At 49.6% G+C, this 20,787-nt stretch overlaps 2 protein-coding genes and 2 pseudogenes across 2 annotated transcripts; all 4 read right to left on the bottom strand.

The window, feature by feature from the left end:
* Window positions 1–203: 203 nt before the first annotated feature.
* LOC112924028 (probable UDP-sugar transporter protein SLC35A4) lies at window positions 204–1,196 on the bottom strand (annotated as a pseudogene).
* Window positions 1,197–1,506: 310 nt separating this feature from the next.
* On the bottom strand, window positions 1,507–1,815 carry LOC112923971 (SLC35A4 upstream open reading frame protein-like). Its single transcript, XM_026003900.1, has one exon. It carries the CDS (start codon window positions 1,813–1,815, stop codon window positions 1,507–1,509), a length of 309 nt encoding a protein of 102 aa, XP_025859685.1.
* A 9,590-nt stretch (window positions 1,816–11,405) lies between these two features.
* On the bottom strand, window positions 11,406–16,312 carry LOC112924029 (cytochrome c oxidase subunit 6B1-like; annotated as a pseudogene).
* Window positions 16,017–20,690, bottom strand: DRAP1 (DR1 associated protein 1). Its single transcript, XM_026004398.2, has 7 exons — window positions 20,375–20,690; window positions 20,043–20,115; window positions 19,838–19,931; window positions 19,434–19,553; window positions 19,218–19,311; window positions 18,889–18,977; window positions 16,017–18,542 (listed from the first exon to the last, which is right to left on the bottom strand). Exons 1-7 carry the CDS (start codon window positions 20,414–20,416, stop codon window positions 18,437–18,439), a joined length of 618 nt encoding a protein of 205 aa, XP_025860183.1. The 5' UTR covers window positions 20,417–20,690; the 3' UTR covers window positions 16,017–18,436.
* Window positions 20,691–20,787: the final 97 nt, after the last annotated feature.

Below are 20,787 nucleotides of genomic sequence, written 5' to 3'. Positions count from 1 at the left end.
TCCATGAATGTCTGAGTGGGGGGTTGTATTCTGGATGTCTTAAGATGTCCTTTCCCCATCCTTAGGTGGGGCATTCTTCTATATTTTATCCAATTAGGTCGTAGTTTAACATCTGCATTCAGAGCAAAATGCTCTATATTTTCCTTTTCTGATACTGTCTCTAGCCGGTTTGGGAGTCATATGAGGAACTACGCAGCGTTCTCTCAGTCCTTGCCTTTTGGTGTTTTCATTTGTTTATTTGTTTGTTTTGTTTTTGTGATGCTGCTGCCATGCTTCATGACAGCTGATGTGAGCAGTCCATTTACTGCCTGGCTCAGTACCACAAACACTGCCCATCCTGAGAAACCCTCCAGGAGGCCCGGGCCAGGGCCGCCACCTGCATGCAGACCTAGATTTAGGAGCACACCAAAAGTGTAGAGGAAGAGGTTCTGAAGTGCTAGGGGCAGCCCCTGTCGCTTCATGAGCAGTTCTGTGTACATGGACGAGAGGCCTGAGATGAGGCAGTACAGGATGAAAAGCAGCAGTTCCAGTGGAGTGATATACAGGGGCATGGGGCCAGCAGCAACCGCTGACAGAGATCCAGGAAAGGTGTTCCCAGGGTCCTGGAGGCCACCAGCTGCATAACAGGCCACCATCAGCAGCAGCACTGCTAGGCCCTGAGGTGCTGGAGACAGAGGCAGTAGAACAAGGCCATGCTTCCAATCTTGAGATTGCTCAGCACCTGGTAGGTGCTGGGGTCCATATAACGTTGAAGAGAGATCACTAGGTTGTTGTTAGCTCCATAGAATAGAGCTGATAGTTCAAATGGGGGAGCCTGGCGCCATGGTGTGGCCCCCTGGGGCCATGCCTGCCAGCCCACCAAGAGGGGGAAGGCACACAACAGTAGCTTGGTCAACTCAGTCAGCAGCTGAGGAGGGCTGGAAGGGCACTTTGCCATTCACATGGCATAGTGCCAGCAATGGGGGATGGGCACCATACATAGCAGTGGATAAGAGTAGCATCAGGGTCCAGTAGGCCTGCCTGGGATGGCCCAGGCCTGGCATACCCCCGTCCTCTACATTCGTGCTCAAACCAGACCCTGGATGGCCTGTATAGCTAGCAAGGGGGCAGTGGAAATTGTAACAAGTTTGGAGAAAATCAGTATGGAGCCAGCTCCCAGGAGTCCTATGATCCAGGAGGGAGGAGCTGTGGTACATTGCTAGAGAGTATACTGAGAATCAGAGTCAGCTGCAAACTCCACAGTCAGGGATGGAAGAGAAAGGGGCTGGTGGCTCTAGAAGCCACAGTTTCAGGGTCAGTTCCGTGAGGTTAAGGAGGTGCATCTAAACTGCTGGCTGATAAGCCACTGTTTACCCTCTGCAGGAAGGAAAGCAAGGATGAAGGCTGTGGGCAAGTTGGAGATAGCAAAAGGTGATAGGTCGGGAAGCCAAATATGGTGTCTGTGGTTGAAAGGCCTCTAACTGCAGGCCAGAGGTGCTCATCCTTTCTCCTCCATGGGATCCAGAGCTAGTCAGGCCCCTTTCGCAATGACTGAAGATAGTCCCTCAATGTCTTCTCCACATTCGGCACAGCATATGCCTGAGCTGCATAGATGCCAGTGCAGGTACCCACAGCAAAGCCTAATACTGCTGATGCCCTCAGTTTGGCCACCACATAGCCGGCTAAGAAGCCCTTGAGGAATGGGGAGGACAAGAGTGAGCCCTCCTGGCTCACACCACTGCTGACTTCTTCCACACGCTGCTGCAGGCATTCCAGCTGGTTCTTGAGAAATACCAGGTCCTTAAGCTTGGGCAGAGAATCCTTGTCATCTGCCATCTTCCCCGGCAAATCTGTTGCCAGTCCTTGTCTTTTGGAACAACTGATACATGATAGGGACCATTTGTTCCTTGAAAGTCTGTGGAACATCCCTGTAAAAGTACCTTCATTCGCACTCTTTAGTATTGGAGTCTTAGATGATAATTTTCTCTACTGGTTACTGATCTACTGAAATTTTTGATATTTTTGTTCCAACTTTGACATTTCATATTTTCCTGGAAAGGCATTCACTTTGATTAAGTTTTTATATTTACTAACATCCAATTATTTGTAAAATTCTTTGACATTGTATTTTTTATTTTTTTAAGTTTTTATTTCATTTTTAAAATTTATTCATTTATTTAAGTAATCTCTATACCCAATGTGGGGCTCAAACTCACAACCCTGAGATCAAGAGTCACAAGCTCTTCCAAGTGAGCCAGTCAGGTGCTCCCAATATTTGATATTTTAAACTTTTGTGGGACTCAGGAGTCAGATCATGGGGACTGTCCTATAAGAAGGACTCTACGTTTGTCTTAAACATGATGGAAAGTGTGACAGGATATTGGAAAAACCCATTTTGCCACTTTTGAGGAGGGCAAGGGCAGAGGGAGGAGGAGAGAAAGAATCCTAAGCAGGCTACACGCCCAGCACAGAGCCCTACATGGGGCTCAATCTCACAACTCTGAGATCATGACCTGAGCTGAAATCAAGAGTCAGATGTTTGAGCCACCCAGGCGCCCCTTCATTTTGCCACTCTTGAAACCCCTGATCCACCTCAAGAGTATAAAGAAATAGAGTAGATCCTGAAAGGGAAACTTTGTGAGGAGACGGATTTAGAAAAGGAGCCCTAATACTGCCCTCAGGGAGTAGGACCAGGGACTGCCTGCTAGTCTCTAAGTCTGGGGACAAGCACTTAAAGGAAGATGCCTGGAGAGCTCAGGTGGGCTCCCTGAAGCCATGGCAGTCCTGTAGGTCAGTGGTACATGAGACTTCCAGAATGGCTATGGAACCACAGTGGGAACTGGCCTGCGGCAAGGTAGCAGGAGGTCCCGTCCAGGTGGCTTCTGTTATCTGGCAGGGGGTACCCAATGAAGGTAGGTGTGTGCCAAGCAAAAGAAAACTGGAGCCAGCCAAAAGAGAATCTCTGCCCACTTCCCAGGAGTTACAGTCAAGGAGGTAGCCCATAAAGGAGCTGTAAAGCCGCCACAGGGCAAGAACGCAATTTAAACACCTGCTACTCAAAGAGTGACTGGCCATCTTATCCAGAGCCAATCAAGGAAGAACTCTCTGCACCCCCTACCCTCCTTCCTCCCTGTGCTCCAACAGCAGCAAGTTCTCAAACTGGGGGAGCAGGAGGGAAGGGAGGGAGACAGACCTGACTTCCCTCTTCCTCATCAGCAGGGACCACATGGCTGGGGAAATGGAAACTATCTCATCAAGTGTAGAGATTTGGCTACCATGCAAAACGGACAGTCTAACAACTCTATTTAGTGATTTCAGGTGATCATAGGACTGTAAGAAAACATGGCACAGAAAGTCATAACTTCATTTGTGGGAACAGGGAGAAATTCTCTTATGCATTTTAGAGGAACATTGGGAGACAAAAATAATCTTTAATTATATCCCATAAACCTTGTTTGGAGAAAGTAGCCATCAAGCAAAGGATTTTGAGAGGGCGAGTGATGTGAGCTGATTTATGTTTGTATTTATTTATTTATTTATTTATTTATTTATTTATTTATATTAATTTATTTGAGAGAAAAACAGAAAAAGCAAGGAGAGTGGCAGAGGGAGATGGAGAAGCAGACTCCCTACTGAGCAGGGAGCCCAATGCAGAGCTCCATCCCAAGACCCCAGGATGGATCATGACCTGAGCCAAAGGCAGATGCTCAACCACTGAGCCACCCAGGCACCCCTGATTTATGTTTTTAAAAGGTCCTTCTGACTACTAGAGATTAGACAGGAGGGCCAGGGTGGAATGAGGGACTGTCATCTGGGAAAGACACTGGAAGGCTTGGGCCAGGAGAGGCAGAGAGAGGAGAGAAGAGGAGAGGTCTGGATATTAGAGCGGGGCCTGCCACCCTTCAGAGATCAGGAGAGGCCAGAGAGATGGGGCCATGGACACCAGAAAGCAGCCAGTGGGGAAGAATTGGAGAGAGTAAAGGCTCCCAGCCAAGCAAAGAAAGTGTTTCAAAGAGGGGGGAGTGACCAACTGTGACCAGAGCCACTGAAAGTTCAAAGCAAGACTAACGGCATTAACAACTACACTTGAAATTAAAAAAAAAAAAAAAGGGGATCCCTGGGTGGCGCAGCGGTTTGGCGCCTGCCTTTGGCCCAGGGCGCGATCCTGGAGACCCGGGATCGAATCCCATATCAGGCTCCCGGTGCATGGAGCCTGCTTCTCCCTCCGCCTGTGTCTCTGCCTCTCTCTCTCTCTGTGACTATCATAAATAAATAAAAATTAAAAAAAAAACAAAAACAAAAAAACAACTACACTTGGCAACCTTACTTGTTTCCTAGGCCCATGTTCTGAGGACCAGATCCAGGAGGCTCACTACAGGCTTTGGCAGTTGGAATGTGGCTGGGGATGGCCTCTACCACACCACCCTTTACCTCCTCATGGAGCCCCCTCTGAAACTTTTCCTTTAGGATACATGTTCTTTCCCCTGAAGAACTTGCAGGCGCTATCTGCTCCTTGGGTAGAGGGAAGAAGCTAACTCACTACATCTCCCATTTTGTTTTTGGCTGCTTTGGCTGCCAGGAAGCTCAGAGATGAACATGATATTCAGTTAATAGATCTGAGAACGCATTATGGGCTTCATATTTATTTATTTATGTTCTTGAACCTGATCTTCACATTTTCTTTTAAATCATATCTTTATGTTTTTGATCTTCTACTTCTATTTTTATTTTATCTTCCTACTTCTTTTTTTTTAATTTTTATTTATTATTTATGATAGTCACACAGAGAGAGAGAGAGAGAGAGGCAGAGACACAGGCAGAGGGAGAAGCAGGCTCCATGCACCGGGAGCCCGACGTGGGATTCGATCCCGGGTTTCCAAGATCGCGCCCTGGGCCAAAGGCAGGCGCCAAACCGCTGCACCACCCAGGGATCCCTTATCTTCCTACTTCTTGTTGAAAACTACCTCATGTGCCTTGAGCATGAGGCAGGTATGCAAATTATTTCCATTCATTCAGCAAATGTACAGAGATGCCTTTTATATGTCAAGTCCTTTTGATTTGCGATTGACAGGACTATATTAAGCCAAAAAATGGTAAAATAAATGACTAACTCATGAAAAGGGCAAAGGTGTACCTGAGCCCAATTTTGCCTGGATGGCAGGACTCGGGGCCCCTTGCCTCCATGTGTATAGGTGTGTGTGTGTGTGTGTGTGTGTGTGTGTGCGTGTGTATGTTACTCTCCTCTTCATTTCATCTCCATTTCCCTCTCTCTGTCACCTTCATTCTCTCTGATGGGAATGTTGGCTGCAGGGAGCACGACATTGCTATCCTTGGACCTTTGCCACCAGTGTGAAAAGAAAACTCTTCCCAGATTGAAAAATCCTAGGGAAGGACTCTGACATGCCCTGCCTCGAGTCTTGTGGCCATCCCTGCACCAATCACAGGAACCCAGTGGGAAGGGAATGTGGACCAGCATTTCTGGCACTACCACCTCATTGGAGTGGGAGGAGCAGTACTCTAAAGGTAGGGATGTGATTTGAGGTGTCCTGAAGGAAGATGGCCAGGGCAGACCAAACACCCACCACAGGCTTACCATGTGCCAAGTAACCAGGAGATACCCTGGAGATGCAGATGTGAATAAAACAAGCCCTCTGCCCCTGAGATGGCCATAATCCAACAGAGGGAGGCAAACATGCAATGACGATTATGATAAAATCAGAACATGGGAAGAATCTCAGAAGAGCAATAGGCAAAGGATTTGGGGTATTCCAAGGAGGACAGAGGAACTTCTGATTCTGGCCATGAGAAAGTAAGTTTTACCAAATTGATCCTTTTGCCACAAACAACTGAGAAACTGGACAAAGCATTAGGAAAACTACTTCTATATTTTAGAAAACTGACTGCACAGGACCGTAATCCATGAGAAAAGGGAAGCAGGTGAGGTAAGCCCTACCATCATTCAGGTCATCTACATCTGCCACCTGCCCAGAGGTAAATGCCCTACTACATGCAAGGAGGGGAATCCAGACAGGGTCCATCAGTCTCACTGATTAAGGAGTCAGAGATCAGAGTTTGGACAGGCAAAAGACAGGTAGAATTTGTGAGGTAGAACATTTAAGAACCTATGTAGAGGGATCCCTGGGTGGCGCAGCGGTTTGGCGCCTGCCTTTGGCCCAGGGCGCGATCCTGGAGACCCGGGATCGAATCCCACATCAGGCTCCCGGTGCATGGAGCCTGCTTCTCCCTCCGCCTGTGTCTCTGCCTCTCTCTCTCTCTCTGTGACTATCATAAATAAATATAAATTAAAAAAAATTAAAAAAAAAAAGAACCTATGTAGAAAAAGAGCTCCAAACCTTGTAGATGGATCCCCTTAAGCTTTAGGGAAAATACTAATTTGCACCTGGCATAAGGCAAAATTCCACAAAGCTGGACAAAAATACAGTTCAAGGGAAGAACAGGGGCACCTGGGTGACTCAGTTGGTTAAATGTCTGCCTTTGGCTCAGGTCATGATCCTGGGGTCCGGGGATGGAGTCCCACATTGGGCTCCCTGTTCAGTGGAGAGTCTGCTTCTCCCTCTCCCTCTGCTGCTCTCCCTGCTTGTGCATGTGTGATCTCTCTCTCTCTCTCATAAATAAATAGTCTTTTTTTTTAAAAAAGATTGTATTTATTTATTCATGAGAGACATACGGAGAGAGAGAGGCAGAGACACAGGCAGGAGGAGAAGCAGGCTCCATGCAGGGAGCCCGATGTGGGATTCGATCCCAGGTCCCCAGGATCAGGCCCTGGGCTGAAGGCGGCACTAAACCGCTGAGCCACCTGGGCTGCCCTAGATAAAATCCTTAGAAAGTGAGAGAGAAGAGCAATTACTGCAGAGCTGAAGACAAATAATTCCCAGTTATTTGAATATTCTAGAAATTCTTCTACACAGTTCTAGAAATATTTGTAAGAAGATTCTTTAGTCAGAGTAGAGAAATATCACTGAATACGCAGAAAATTCAGTAGAGAACCAAACAAGCCATACTTTGGAGGTGAGCCTAAATCAACCGTTAATGAAAGCTACTCTAGGCTTGCCATAAAAGAGCTTGAAACAAATCTTGAAATGATCAAACCTAACCCATAGGTAACTACATTACCAGTAAAAGTTCAATACTCTTTAAAGGAATTCAGCAAAATCCAGATTAATAATGTAAAATTCACAATGTTTGGCATCCAAAAGAAAATTAATAGGGGCACCTAGGTGGCTCACTCGGGCGTCTGCCTTTGGTTCAGGTCATGATCCTGGGGTCCTGGAATCAAGCCCCATGTTGGGTTTCCTCCCCAGTGGGGAGTCTGCCTCTCCCTCTCCCTCTGCCTGCTACTCTGCCTGCTTGTGCACTTTCTCTCTCTCTCTCTCATTCTCTGTCAAAGAAATAAATAAAATCTAAAAAAAAAAAAATGAGAATCCAGAAATAGGAGATCTTACACTTATGGTCAGTTAATTTTAGACAAGGGTGACAAGACCATTCAATGGGAAAAGAATCGATGGGGATCAAGTCCCACATCAGGCTCCCTGCAGGAAGCCTACTTCTCCCTCTGCCTGTGTCTCTGCTTCTCTTTCCGTGTTTCTCATGACTAAATAAAATCTTTTTAAAAAATTACACCATCAAGGAAGTGAAAAGGTAACCCACCAGATGGGAGAAAATATTTGCAAACCATATATTTGATAGAGGACCTGTGTCCAAAATATATAAATAACTCTTAAAATTCAACAATAAAAAGGCAAATGACCCAATATAAAAATGGGCAAAGCAAGCACACAAAATAAAAACAGAAACAGACTCATGAATACACAGAACAAACTGGTAGTTGCCAGAGGGAAGGGGATATAGGGATGAACGAAATAGGCAAAGGGGATTAAGAGGTACAAAGTTCCAGTTATAAAATAAATAAGTCACAGGGATTAAAAAGTATAGCACAAGGAATATAACCAATAATATTGCAACAACATTGAATGGCGACAGATGGTAACTACACTTATTGTGGTGAGCCATTGCATAATATATTGAATCGGCAATCCACTATCCTGTAAACTAATGTAAACCTGAAACTAATATGACATTGTATGTCACCTCTACTTCAAGAAAAAGAAAAAATCTTTAAAAATGGGCAAAGGATTTGAATTGACATTTCTCAAAAAAATACATACAAATAGCCAATAAGCACATGAAAATGTACTCAGCATCATTGCTACAAAAGAAATGCAAAATGAAGGAATGATGGGCAAATAAAATAGTAAACAAACAGTTAATTCCAAATGGGCAATGTTTGTCTCAAGTAACAGTAATAGCATCTAATTTGTGGGAATAAAAAATAGGAAATATTAGATGACAATGGAATGGAAGGTAAGGTGAGAGAAAGAGACATAAGTGTAAGAGTCCTAAAGCCCTTTTGTGATTGGAAGGAGAGGAAGATATCATTTAATTGTAACATCTTGTGTTAGCACACCTGGTAAAATTGTAGGAGTAGTTACAAAACAAAACAAAACAAAAAAACCAGAAAGGTAAGTTCTAAACTGATAGAAAAATAGAGAAATAATTAGGGAAGGAGATATTCATCAAAAATGTTAATCACTGAGAAAGACAAACAAGAAAAAAGAGGAAACAAAAATAGAGGAACAAGTAAAAATTTTTGGAGTCACATAATAGCATATTCCAATATATCCATACACTAAATGTAAATGTGTTTAACTTGCCAAAAAAAAAAAAAAAAAGGAGAAATACAAAAAGCAAAAAACAAAAAATAACAAGTGTCAGTGGGGATTTGGAGAAATTGGCATCTCGTGCTTTGCTGGAAGGTAAAATGATGCAGCTGCTATGGAAGACAGTATGGTAGTTCCTCAGAGATTCAAACATAGAATTGCCATATGATCCAGAAATACCCCATCTGCACGTATAGCCAAAAGAATTGAAAGCAGGGACTGGAATAGATATTTGTACACCCATGGTCATGACGCATTATTCACAGTAATCAAAAGCTGGAAACAACTCAAATGCCCCTCAATGAATGAATGGATACATGAAATGTGGTGTGGACATTAATGGAATAGTATTCAGCCGTTTAAAAAAAGAAATTCTGGCATATGCCAAGATATGGATGAACCTTAAAGATATTATGCTAAGTGAAACAAGTCAGACACATAAATATAAATATCGTGTGATCCCACTTACATAAGATATCTAGAATAGTCAAAGTCAGAGATGGTAAATAAAACACTGCTTACCGGGGCCTGGGGATAAGGGGGAGTTGGTGTTTAATGGGAACAGAGTTTCAGTTTGGAAAGATGAAGTGATGCTGCAGATGGATGGTGGTGGTGACAGTCGCACAACAATACTTAAATACTTAATGCCACTGAACTGAACACTTAAAAGTGGTTAAAATGGTAAATCATACATGTATTTTGGTACCATAAAAAAGGGTGTAAAATGGTGTACACGTGCCAATTAATAAGAAGAGCTTGTCAGATTGCATTAAAAATGCAAGACTCAAACTTATTCTGCCTACAAGAAACTCACTCTAAATACAAGGACACAGAGAGATTCAAATGGAAACAGATGAGGTAAGGTATATCACACAAACACTAACCCAAGACCGAAGGAAGGAGAGGCCACTTTCAGCCAGGCTTCCAGGAAGGCCTCCTGGAGGATGTGACATTTGAGCTGAGCTTTAAAGGCTGCGTAGTATTAGGGTCTGTGAAGACTGAGAAAGCCCATGTGGCGAAGGCATTGAGTGTGTGTGTGTGTGTGTGTGTGTGTGTGTGTGTGTGTGTGTGTGTGAGAGAGATATGAGTGGCACACAAGGAGTTAATTAACACAGTGGTGGAGGGAGGTGAGCTGGGTTGACAGTGTAGGTGCGGTTAGATAATTACTTTGGGAGGAGACGCATTTTCCAGTCATGAGGGCAGTAGGATTCAAACCCAGGGAGACAGGGGCAGCCAGAAGATTAAATCTGAGCTTGCAGAGAGGACTCTGGTCCCACAGTGGAGAAAGACTCAGCCCCAGGGACCCTGGAGGCAGGGCAGCCAGTGAGGAGTACTGAGGATGACTCAGGCGGCAGATAATGATGGTCTAGGAGAGGGAACAGCACCTTGTACCCTTGTATGGAAGGCTTAGAAGCAACACACTGTTCCAGGTTGTTTTGTGGATTGTTAGCCTAGCGGTTCTCAACCCCGGCTTACATTAGAACCCCCTGGGGAGCTTTTAATACTGGGCCTCCCAGGCAGTTAGATCAGAATCTCCACAGATGGGCCCAAGGCATCAGTAGCCTTCACAGACCCCCAGTGATTCCAAGTGCAATGAGGGGTGAAACCCCCACCCTCACCCAAGGTCAAGTACACAGGGCCAGGTCAAATGCCATTGCCTAAAACTGAGCCTGGCACAAAACAGAGGGTCAAGAAATCTCTGTAGATCTCAGAGATTACAACATCCCCAGGAGGTAGGGAAAAAGATGATGCCTGTTTCATAATAGGGAAACTGAGGCACAGAGAGGTCAGGTTATGTGTTACAGGGTTATATGACTACAAAGCTGATAAGTGTTGTGCTATAAAATACAGGGAACATCACTGCAGAGCCCAGACTTTTATGGGGTAATCTACTGCCTTGTATGTGGTAGGGGTGTGGAGGAGGCCCCTTCTAAGGGGCCCCTACGCCATCATCAGCTCTCCGCACCTGCCATCCCCCATCCCCCTGCCCCACAAATGTCCAGCTTCCCAGCAAGGTCAGATGTGGCTCCAGACAGAGGGGGCAGATGGGGGCAGAGAACCCATGAGGCAGAAACACAACTTGAAGCACTTAAGGGGAGTGGAAGTGACACCGGGTCCCAGGGCACAACCACCACAGGGAGTCTGTGGCTGGAAACCAGCACCATGCCTCTCGCAGGAACAAGGAAGGGGAAAGGACTCAGCGGTCAGGGCCACTCCTCTGAGCTCCTGGAACAGTGTGCACACTCACACCCTGTCTCCCTTCCCTCTCTGCTTTCTCTCCCTTCCTGGCACCTACCACTCAGCCCTTAGGTGTTTGTAACTTTTGTTTTTGGTCTTCCAGTTACACCATCCCCAGCTAGAACAGAAGCCAGAGGGGCAGGAGGTCAATTTGGGGGGGGGGCGGGTATAGAGAAGGTGGTCAGTTTCATAACATAAAACAAAACAAAACAAAATGGAAAAAATAATCACCCAGAAGCCCCTCTTCCTGGTCAAGGTACTAATTCCACCCCTATATTCTTGCTCAATCATCTGGCTCTTTTACACAGACACAGTCTTATACTTTTCCAGTGAGTATTGTTACTTAAGCCATGATTCAGGATCCCAGGGTGGGGATCACCATGTACTCAGGTCCCCCTTCACCACCCTGGGAGAAGGATGGAAGACAGTGGAGGGGTGGCTGGAGCCAGTTCAGATTTTCCCAGGAAATGTGCCTTCTGCCCTGTAGTTAACCCTGGCTGACACTCAGGATTTGGGGCAGAGGGACTTGTACACATGCTGGTACCACTCACTCACAAACACACACACACACGCGCACACACGGAGACATCGCCCTCTTTAACAGTCATTGCAGTGAAGTCCAGATAGTTCTGCCTGCAGTTCCTGGTCTAGTTCTGGTTGGGGAAGTGGCTGTCAAAAGGGACAAGTCTAGTAGTTCTTGACTTGGGTCTTGATGTCTTCTGCCACGGTGCCGAGTCCCAAAGACACCCCTGAAGCAGCTTCCAGTTCAGTGTGACCCTCAGCAAAGACCCCAGAGTCAGACCACAAGCTACAGGTTGTCAAATCTTTTGTGTTCCTCCCCAGAGCCCAGAACAGGTGCCCAGAAATATTTGTTGAGTGAGTGAGTGATAAAAACATACAAGATCCCATAAATACTTCAGGGTCACTGTTCTCCTATCCTTGTGAGACACTGTCTAGGAGGATAAATGGGTTTAGCCAATTTTGGAGGATGACAATTGGCAATATCTTCTGTTTTTATTTAACTTGGGAGCATAGTCTGAAGTAGCCCATGCTTCTTTTTTTTTTTTTAAGATTTATTTTTATTTATTTATTTATGATAGACATAGAGAGGCAGAGACACAGGCAGAGGGAGAAGCAGGCTCCATGCAGGGAGCCCGACGTGGGACTCGATCCCGGGACTCCAGGATCGCGCCCTGGGCCAAAGGCAGGCATGAAACCGCTGAGCCACCCAGGGATCCCCTAGCCCATGCTTCTTGCTTGGGGCACTCCATGCATCACCAGCATCTCCAAAAAAACTCCTTTTGAAATGAACCTTCCCTTCAGCCCATCCCCAACCTATCCCAGCTTTCCATAGGCCCCTGCTCTTATGTTTGGCACATGCGCTTCCAACCTGCTTTCTAGGCATTGAGCTCTATATGCAGCAGTGACCTAAGGCACTGTACTGTGTGCTTAGTTGTGTGCTGGGCACTTTGCTAAGCACTTAATGTATCAAATCTCATTTAATCGTCACATGTCCCTGAAGGAGTTGCTATTGTCCCCACTTTATAGATGAGAAAACAGAAATAGAGAGACCTTCAGTCAGTTGTCCCAGGCCACAGAGTAATTGGCAGAAATATGCAAGATTGTTGTCCTCCTCTAGGTTCAGTTTCCACAAACATGGCTCTGCTGTGTATCTTGTTCTGTGTTTTTCTGGTTTTTATGCAACACTATATGTTTAAGCTTTGTCCACACTGCTATCTGACAGCCTCTGGCTCTTCACCACCTCAAAACATACCTAGGACACGTTTTTCTATTTGTGAGAGGTTTTATTCAGGAGTGGACCCTGCCAGGGCACTTAGATGTCAAACTGCCCTTGCAAACATCCTGACTGGCTACACTCCCACCAAAAGCACCAGACTTCCATTTACCAGCTCTTTACCAGCTATCATGTTTATATGGCTTCCTATTCTTGCCACTCTGACAGGTGTCATGTGGGATCTTCTGTTTTCCGTTGGAGCTCTTTGATTACCGGGGTGGGTGCAGAGACCTTAGTCCTTATTTCACTTTTTTTAAAAATGACATTTGAACATGCACATGCACACAAAATAGGATGGAAATGATTTCAGAATATAGCTCCCTCTGATGAAAAGAAGTGAGGGTCACCCAACTCCTGCCTCACTCCTCAGCTACAGGGAATCCCCTACAGGAATCCAGAGCCACCTGCTGCTCTCACAAAGGCTCTGCCCAAGAAAGGAAGGACGAGGCCCCTGGCAGAGCATCTGGGTCACGGGTGTCATTCCGCTGCCACAGCGTCCATGGCCTGGAAACTTGGTTCTGTCCATGTCCTGGAGCCAAACCTATTGCATCTGAGAAAGGATGGCCCTTGAGTGAGAGGAGGAAGCCATTAACTCCCATTTCCCCACTCACTGGACCCCTGGACCCCGCACAGGGCACATGTGGATAGGAGCTCCTCATGTGTCCACACCACTGCCTTCTTCCCCTTCAGAAAGCTTCTGAGTTCCTGAGACTTTGCCACAAAAACACATCCCAGACAAGGCAGGCCAAGTACAGGGTAATGGCTCGACGATCAGGCTTCTGGGTGGTGGATGAGGTAGTGGGAGCCGGGCCAGCCCACAGAGAAACCTGACAGGACTAAATCACAATCCTCCGGGCCTTTGTCCTCACTGTCCTTCTGCCAGGAGCCCTCTCCTCAGATAGCTCCTTACTTAATGGGGTCCAATCTCACCTTATCAGAGTCTCCCTTGAACCCCGCATGGAATGGCTGGGGCCACCCTTCCTGCCCCAGGACTCCCTACTCCTCCCTCCTTTATTATGCTTTATTTTCCCCAGGGCATGTATTACTGTCTGATATACTATTTATCTCCTTATTGTCTACCTCTCCCCCTCAGGAATCAACTCCGAGAGCACACATAATTGTCACTACCTAGCATGCAACGGGGTCTCAATAGGTAGATAAAATTTTTATAAGGCTATGGTAAAAATGTGTACCTTAAATGTGCAGCTTTAATGTATTTTTATATACAAGCACCACCCAGTTCAAGCGGTAAAACATTTCCAGAGGGCTCCTTTGCGCCCCCAGCCGGCCAGCCCCATCACCCCCGTTTGTGGTACCATCACCCTGACTCCTGCTCCCTGTTCCTGAACTTCATTTGAATGAATTAGATCATAGTGTGTGTAGTCTTGTGTTTGGCTCCCTTTGCTCAACAGAATGTCTACAAGATCCGCCCGAGATGTTGCATGCAACAGTGGTTAGTGTTTTTCGATTGCCCAATATTCTCCCATTTCTTTATTCATGCTCTTGTTGTTGGGCATTTGCGTTGTCTCTGGCTGGGGGCCAGGACCATTCCTGGATGCATCTGTCAGTGGACAAACTCCTAGAGGAACTGTGCCGCAGGGAAGCACAGTCAACAGACTCAAGGAGAAGCTGCCAGACCCTTTTCTGGGGTGGTGGCACCACCTGAGATTCCTACCAGCAGTGTGAGTTCTAAGGCCACTACCTTCCTCTCCAGCCCCCAGGGATTGCATGCTCCTTGTTTCAGGCTCCCGGTGGCTAGTCTGGCCTCTCCTCTCCCTGCTGGGTGCTCAAGGAACGCTTGCTGCATGAATACTCAGGTGAACAACGGAGGGAGCCTTTCCACTTGGCAAGGAGGGCTGCGTCCATACGTTTCACCCAAGGGTGGCAGTCCCTGGTGGCCGTGCTGCCTCAGAAGCGGCTGCCCATTTCACGTATTAGTCCCGCTTACACCATCCCAGGGTGGAGCCAAGGCTGGGCTGAGGCCTTCAGATAGGACTTGGCCCAAGGCTCGAGGCTCCACAGTGGAAATTGAGAACGAAAAGAGAAAATCATCCAGGCCCAGGCAGAGCTCTGCAGATGGGACTGCTGACCAGCTGCTGACTCCTGGTGCCCAGTGCTGCCTGTCGGGCACAGCCATCTTTCCCATTCCCAGGATGCACCAAGAGACCAAACCCAGCCAGGGGTACTGTCTCCTAAGCCCCCCACCCTCACTCAGGAGGCTGCACCCCTAACACTTGGCAGAGGTTGGGTCAGGCCCTTCCCAAAGGCCTGGGAGGTCCTGGGGCAGAACCAGCCAGTTCTGGTTCAACCACAGGTGGGCTAGGCCACCTTTCCCAGCTGCCCTCGGGTGGGACCTTGTGACAGTTCCAGTAGGAAGTGAAGAGGCGATGGGCCACTTACAGTCCTGGCCCCCAAACACCTCTGTGGGTTATGAGCTTGTCCCTTCCGCACTGGCCTGACAGTCACAGGTTGAAAATGGTAGGACCACGAGATAGGAGCCCTGGGACCTCAGGTCCCCCTTGGAGAAGCTCTGCCACTGATCAGACAAATCCCATTACGAGTCTTATGTGAGCAAGTGAGGAACATCCACTGCATTTGAGCTTATGTATTTTGAGTTTGTTGAGTCAACCCTTGGCCCCAACTAGTAACTACCAAGCACATTTAGTATAGCATATATAACCAGCATAGGTAATCACCAGCCCCATTTAGATGAGAAAACTGAGACCCAAAGAAGCTATAGAACTTGCTCAAGGCTAGCAGCATTTGAATCCAGGGCCTGGCTCCCGAGGGTACACTCATCAGCCCACTGCCCAGACTGAAGAAACAGGCCTAGAACAGGCCTAGACCCAGGCCACTGGCTCCTGGGTATCTCCCCCTCACCTGTGCCTCGTCAAGCCTTTTGTCTAGAGGCTGCTTCCAGCACCTTGCCTTCCTCCTGTCGTCCCCAGCCCAGGCACTCTGAAACTTCTCCTTGCCTTCCTCCTGTCGTCCCCAGCCCAGGCACTCTGAAACTTCTCAGTGTAGAACCTAATCTCTGGACACAGCCCAGCAACCAGCTCCAAAGGTCTCTTCCTCTCCCACCCCACTCATCATACTTGGCACGTGGCACGCCCTCAACCAGGGGTCCCAGGTGTCCACCTACCCCTGGACTGGGCCCAACCGACTGCTAGAGAAAACTGCTCCTGCTCTTGCGCCGCTGGGGACCGCTTCCCATTCATAATCCCCATCAGCAAGAACTCTTCCAGTTGCAAGTAACAGAAAGCCAGTTGGCTTTGAAGGAGGAAAACGTTTATTGGCTCATGTGACTAAGAAGTCCAAGGTAAACAGGGTTCAGGCAAGACCAGGTCCTGGTGTCATCAGAAATCCGTATCTCTGAACTTCCCGGCTCTCTTGCGCTGACTTTGTTCTCAGTCAGGACCACCCCTTGGGGTGGGGAATGGCTTCCAGCAGCACCCAGCTTGCATCCTGCCAGCTTTGCTACCCCAATGTGGCCACTGTCACTCTCGTCAGGACTCCCGAAAGGGCTCCCTGCTGCCTCCAGCGCCATGGGAAAGCTAGCCATCTTGTCAAAATCCTTCTCCAATGGTCCCGCCTAACGTCAAGGGCTCAGGTGTGTTGCTTGGCCTGCTAGGATCACGGCCCAGCCTGCACGATTCACTGCGGCCATAAGATGTGGTGCAACATCCATACCCCCTAACTTCAGGGAGTGGGATCAGCTGCACATACTACAGGTTGAAGAGAAGAGAGATGATCCCAAAAAGACAGCAAGGGCTCTACAACCAGACGAGAGGCAGACAGGACCCAAGTGCCCCTAGGCTCCAGGTGCCCAGGCCCTTCCACACTGCCACCTGGCCTCCTATGCCCCAAAGAAGTCAGACACTGTTGCATAAAATCCGAATACCTCAGGGCACCTGCATGACTTACTTGGTTGAGCATCCTCTAACTTTGGCTCAGGTTATGATCCTGGGGTCCTGGGATCACGTCGGGCTCCCTGCTCAGTGGGGAACCTGCTTCTCCCTCTCCTCCCCACTCCTGCTCTCTCATGCTATCACTGCCTATCTCATAAATAAATAAATAAATAAATAAATAAATAAATAAATAAATAAATAAGTAAATAAGTAAATAAGTAAATAAATAAATAAATAATGTAAATAAATAAATATAAATAAATAAATAAATACAATACAATACAATACAATACAATACAATACAATACAACACAACACAACATAAACCCTGAATATCTCGGGACTCCTGCCAAACCCACTCATCATCCTCCACGGAAGTGGAGGCCAAGACCAGCCTCAGGCAAGCTCACCTCACTGCATCAGTCTCCCTCCCTCACTACAGCTTGCATTTGTGTTATCTTAGAAAACAAAACCAAAAATTGTCTTTCTGTCCTCACTCTGAGCCACGGCTCTCATCTCTGCTTCTCAGGCCTGAGTGTCACTTTCCCACCTCAGCTTCTCACCTCCAGCTCCCTCGTCAACCATCACCCAGCTTTTCCTAAAGCCTCCAAGCTGTTGTGACAGCTGCCTACCTCTCCCTCCTCCCAGACACATTTGGAGGCACCCCCAGTGCCCAAGGGTGGGGGGCAGGGGGCACCTGGGTGTGGCTGCTGTCCAGTCTCCCTGGGTGGCCTGCCCAGGCCTTCCCCTCTCCCCCTGGGGTGAAGTCACTTACTCTCAAGGCTCACACATTTGTCTCCAGTCCCCTACATGCCAGTACCCATCCTATACCTCTCCACACAGCTTCACAGGCACTCCAAACTCGCCACAGCCCAACTTGTGACCCTAACACCTAATCCTGCTCTTTCTCTGTGTCCTCCAGCTGGAACAGGGCCCCTGCCCACGTCACTAAGGAAAGAAACCTAGCAGTCCCTAAGGGTTCCCTCCCTCTCAGCCCCACAGCCAGTCACTTTGCCACACACTTAGATCTACTGAGAACATACACCTCAAGTCTACCCACTGTCCACCACATCTCCTGCCCAGCCTCACCAAGCCCCTGCTCCCTGAAAGCACACATCTGCCTTGGGGACCCCACGATTCCAGTGTCTACTCAGAAATGGGGGTGGACTGACCAAATGGGTCACTCTCCTGCTCAGAAGTTGATCTCTGAGGCCCCTGACAATCCCACCTGTCTCTGCTCCCACTGCCCCTTCCCACATGCCCTTCATGGCACCAGGCACAGAGGTCTATAGTTTGCAAGGCCTCTTCCCATTGTTTGTCCAATCTGTCCCTTTGCAGTAGCCCGGAGTAGGCAGAAAGATCTCTACCAGGGAGATAAGGAGAGACCACTCAAAGATAGGAACCTTGCCAGGGTCACACAGCAAAACAGGACAGGTCATCCTCCAGCACAACCAGCACCTCTGGCTCCAGTCCTCCACCACCACTCTGCCTTCTGTCAGCACCCCTGCTCCTACCCTGGCAGGACCATGGCTTCTGGAGCCTCCCTCCACTCAGCTGCTGCCCTGCCTACCACCACTTCTGGCCTCAGCTCAGGATGGGGAAAACAGGTAGATGGATGGGGAGGTGGCCACAAAGCCCTGGACATAGGCTGGGACAGACACTGGTGTTCCCTTTTATTAATTTTTTAATAAATTTAAGAACAGCTCTATCTTCTCTCCTCCCCCCAGAGCAACTAAAACCAACTAAAAGGGGGTGTGGCCTGGGGGGGGCAGAGGGCGCTAGGAGTCATAGTCCTCTTCATCCTCTGCGTCAGGTGCTGAGGGGCCCGGGGGTGCTGGAGGCAGAGGCAGAGTCGAAGTGAAGGGCATGAAGGGTGTCGGGGGGCTGCAGGGCAGAAAGCAGAAGAGAAAGATCAGGCCCCTTGCCAGTGCCCACCTACCCCACCCTCGTGAGCATGGAGCCCCCGGCCTTCTGTACCCAGGGGCAGCCGAGCCCAGAGAAGGGAAGGACCCAGAGCAGGTCACACAGCTCCTACCCAGGCCCCCTCCAATGGGACTGGGTGGGGGCAGGGGAGGGGATCTTCTGACAGCAGCATTCTGCCTTTAAGCCCTCCTCAGTTCCTCCCCTCTCATCCACCAAATCTTCCACAAACAACAAAACCAAGTGGCCACAAGAGCAGGCCAGCCTTGAGGAGTCTGCTAGCCTCATCTGGTCCCACCAAGCTGATTACCTCTGAAAGTGGGCAGGGGGATGGCCAGCCTGGGGTGGCGCCTGGGGTGTCTCCTCTTCTCCCTCAGTGTCTGTGTCCTCAGACTCATCCTGGGAGCAAAGCAGGGGTCAGAAGTGACAAGAAAAGCATGAGCCCATCACTGGCGAGCCTAGATCCCTGGGAGTGGCAGGGACAAGACATTGAACTCTCTAGCCTTAACTTTACAGCCCTAATTTACAAAAAACCATAGGTGAGGATGGGTCCGGGTGTCCAGCCAGCATGCTAGGCCAGATACAAGACCGCCCCCTCCACACCACACAGTAGACCAGAGGGCTGCGGGCCTCACTCACCTCTTGCTCTGAGTCCGTCCCTGACAGCTTCTTGTCCTTGCTTTTGCTTCCCATCCCACCATTCTTCCGGCCACTGCTGCCTGGCTTCCGACCCCTTTGGGAAGGTAGAGTCCATCTGCCCAGAGGTCTCACCATCCCTGACCACCCCCTGCCAGTCACCCCAACCCCAGTTGGCCTTGGCCTTCCTTGCCTGGACACCTGGCCCTGGCTCCCCACCTGCGGGTACCCTTGTCCCCATCCATGTGGTTGTCTTCCCCGTCTCCCTGCATGTCAGGCACAGAGGCCACCAGATCCTTTAAAAAGTCAAACTGCTGCTCCAGCTCAATGCACTGTTTCCTGGAAGAGGTGAGGAGAAGATGGAATTCAGCTGAGGCCCAGATGTCTGGGTTCTCAGCAAGGGACAGCAGGAGATAGCAGGAGGATAGAGCCTGGAGAACCTCCATCCCATCTTCACTACTGAACCTTCTCGCCTTGCTACACCACCCAACCCCTCCTCCCCCAGTTCAAACCCACCCATATTCGAGGCGTTGCTGGTCTCCCAGCAGCCTCCCACCTCTCCTAAGCGCGTGAACTCCTGGGGCAAGGTTCCACTGGGCCCAACCAGCCCCCAGGCCACTCACAGGTGGGATGTGGTCATGGTCTTGGCGTTTCGGGACTGGGTCACCTGGCAAGCCTTTTTCAACAGCGACTCTAGGAACAGCTCGAGCGCCCGGGCTGAGGAGCGTCAAGGAGAACACGGGTGGGGGATCCCCAACCTAAACAAGGCGACCCCGGGCTCCCTCCCTACCCCAGGTCCCTCAACCTGGCCAGGCCCCGACAGGATACAGATGATGACAGGCACTGCCGCCGCCACCTTCCCAATCTCTTCGTCAGTTTGCATGATCTTCTTGATCCGCGCCTGGGGAGGGGGCAGAAAACTCGGACCCTGTCGCCTCCATCCCAGAAAGGGGTGCTGGGGGCTAACGAGAGAGGTTATCCGGGGAGAAAGAGGGCTGGGGACACGGACGCCGAGAGGGCACGGAAGGGGGCGGGGCGTTCGTACCCCGAACACCACGGTGCGCCCGCCCCCCCCACGCAACCAACCTCCCCCAGCCCGGCTCGGGCCCGAGCCTCCAGAGAGCCCGGCCCGCTCCTCCGGGGCCTGGCCACGTGCTCACCGGCGGGAACCGCGCGTTATACTTTTTCTTCTTGCTCGGCATCTCAGGGCCTCTCTCGCCACGCCGGGCCCAGCGCCGCCGCCCGCAGCTTCCCGGCCCCCAGGCCTGCTCGCCACCCGCCTGCCGCGGTTCCCCCGGGTCCTGGTGCCGCCTGCTCCGCCCCCGCCGCTCCCCACACGGTCCTAGCGCCGCCGGTCAGGACGCCGCTCGCAGGGCCGGAGCGCCCTCCCCTTGGGGCCTCCCGGGCGGTGCGCGTCGATCCGGGACCGGAGCGCCACTCCCGCCGGCCCCCAAGCCTAGGAAAGCGAACGTTAGCCCCGCCCCCGAGGCCCCGCCCCCGGGGTCAGTCCCTCCCCTCGTAGGCCCCGCCCCGCGGCGCGGGCGACAGGCCCGGTGGCCCCGCCCCGTGCTGC

Source organism: Vulpes vulpes, chromosome 5, assembly GCF_048418805.1.
Source record: "Vulpes vulpes isolate BD-2025 chromosome 5, VulVul3, whole genome shotgun sequence".
Lineage (NCBI taxonomy): Eukaryota > Metazoa > Chordata > Mammalia > Carnivora > Canidae > Vulpes > Vulpes vulpes.
Note: the sequence above shows the minus strand (reverse complement) of the source record. Positions and strands in the feature narration are given on the sequence as shown.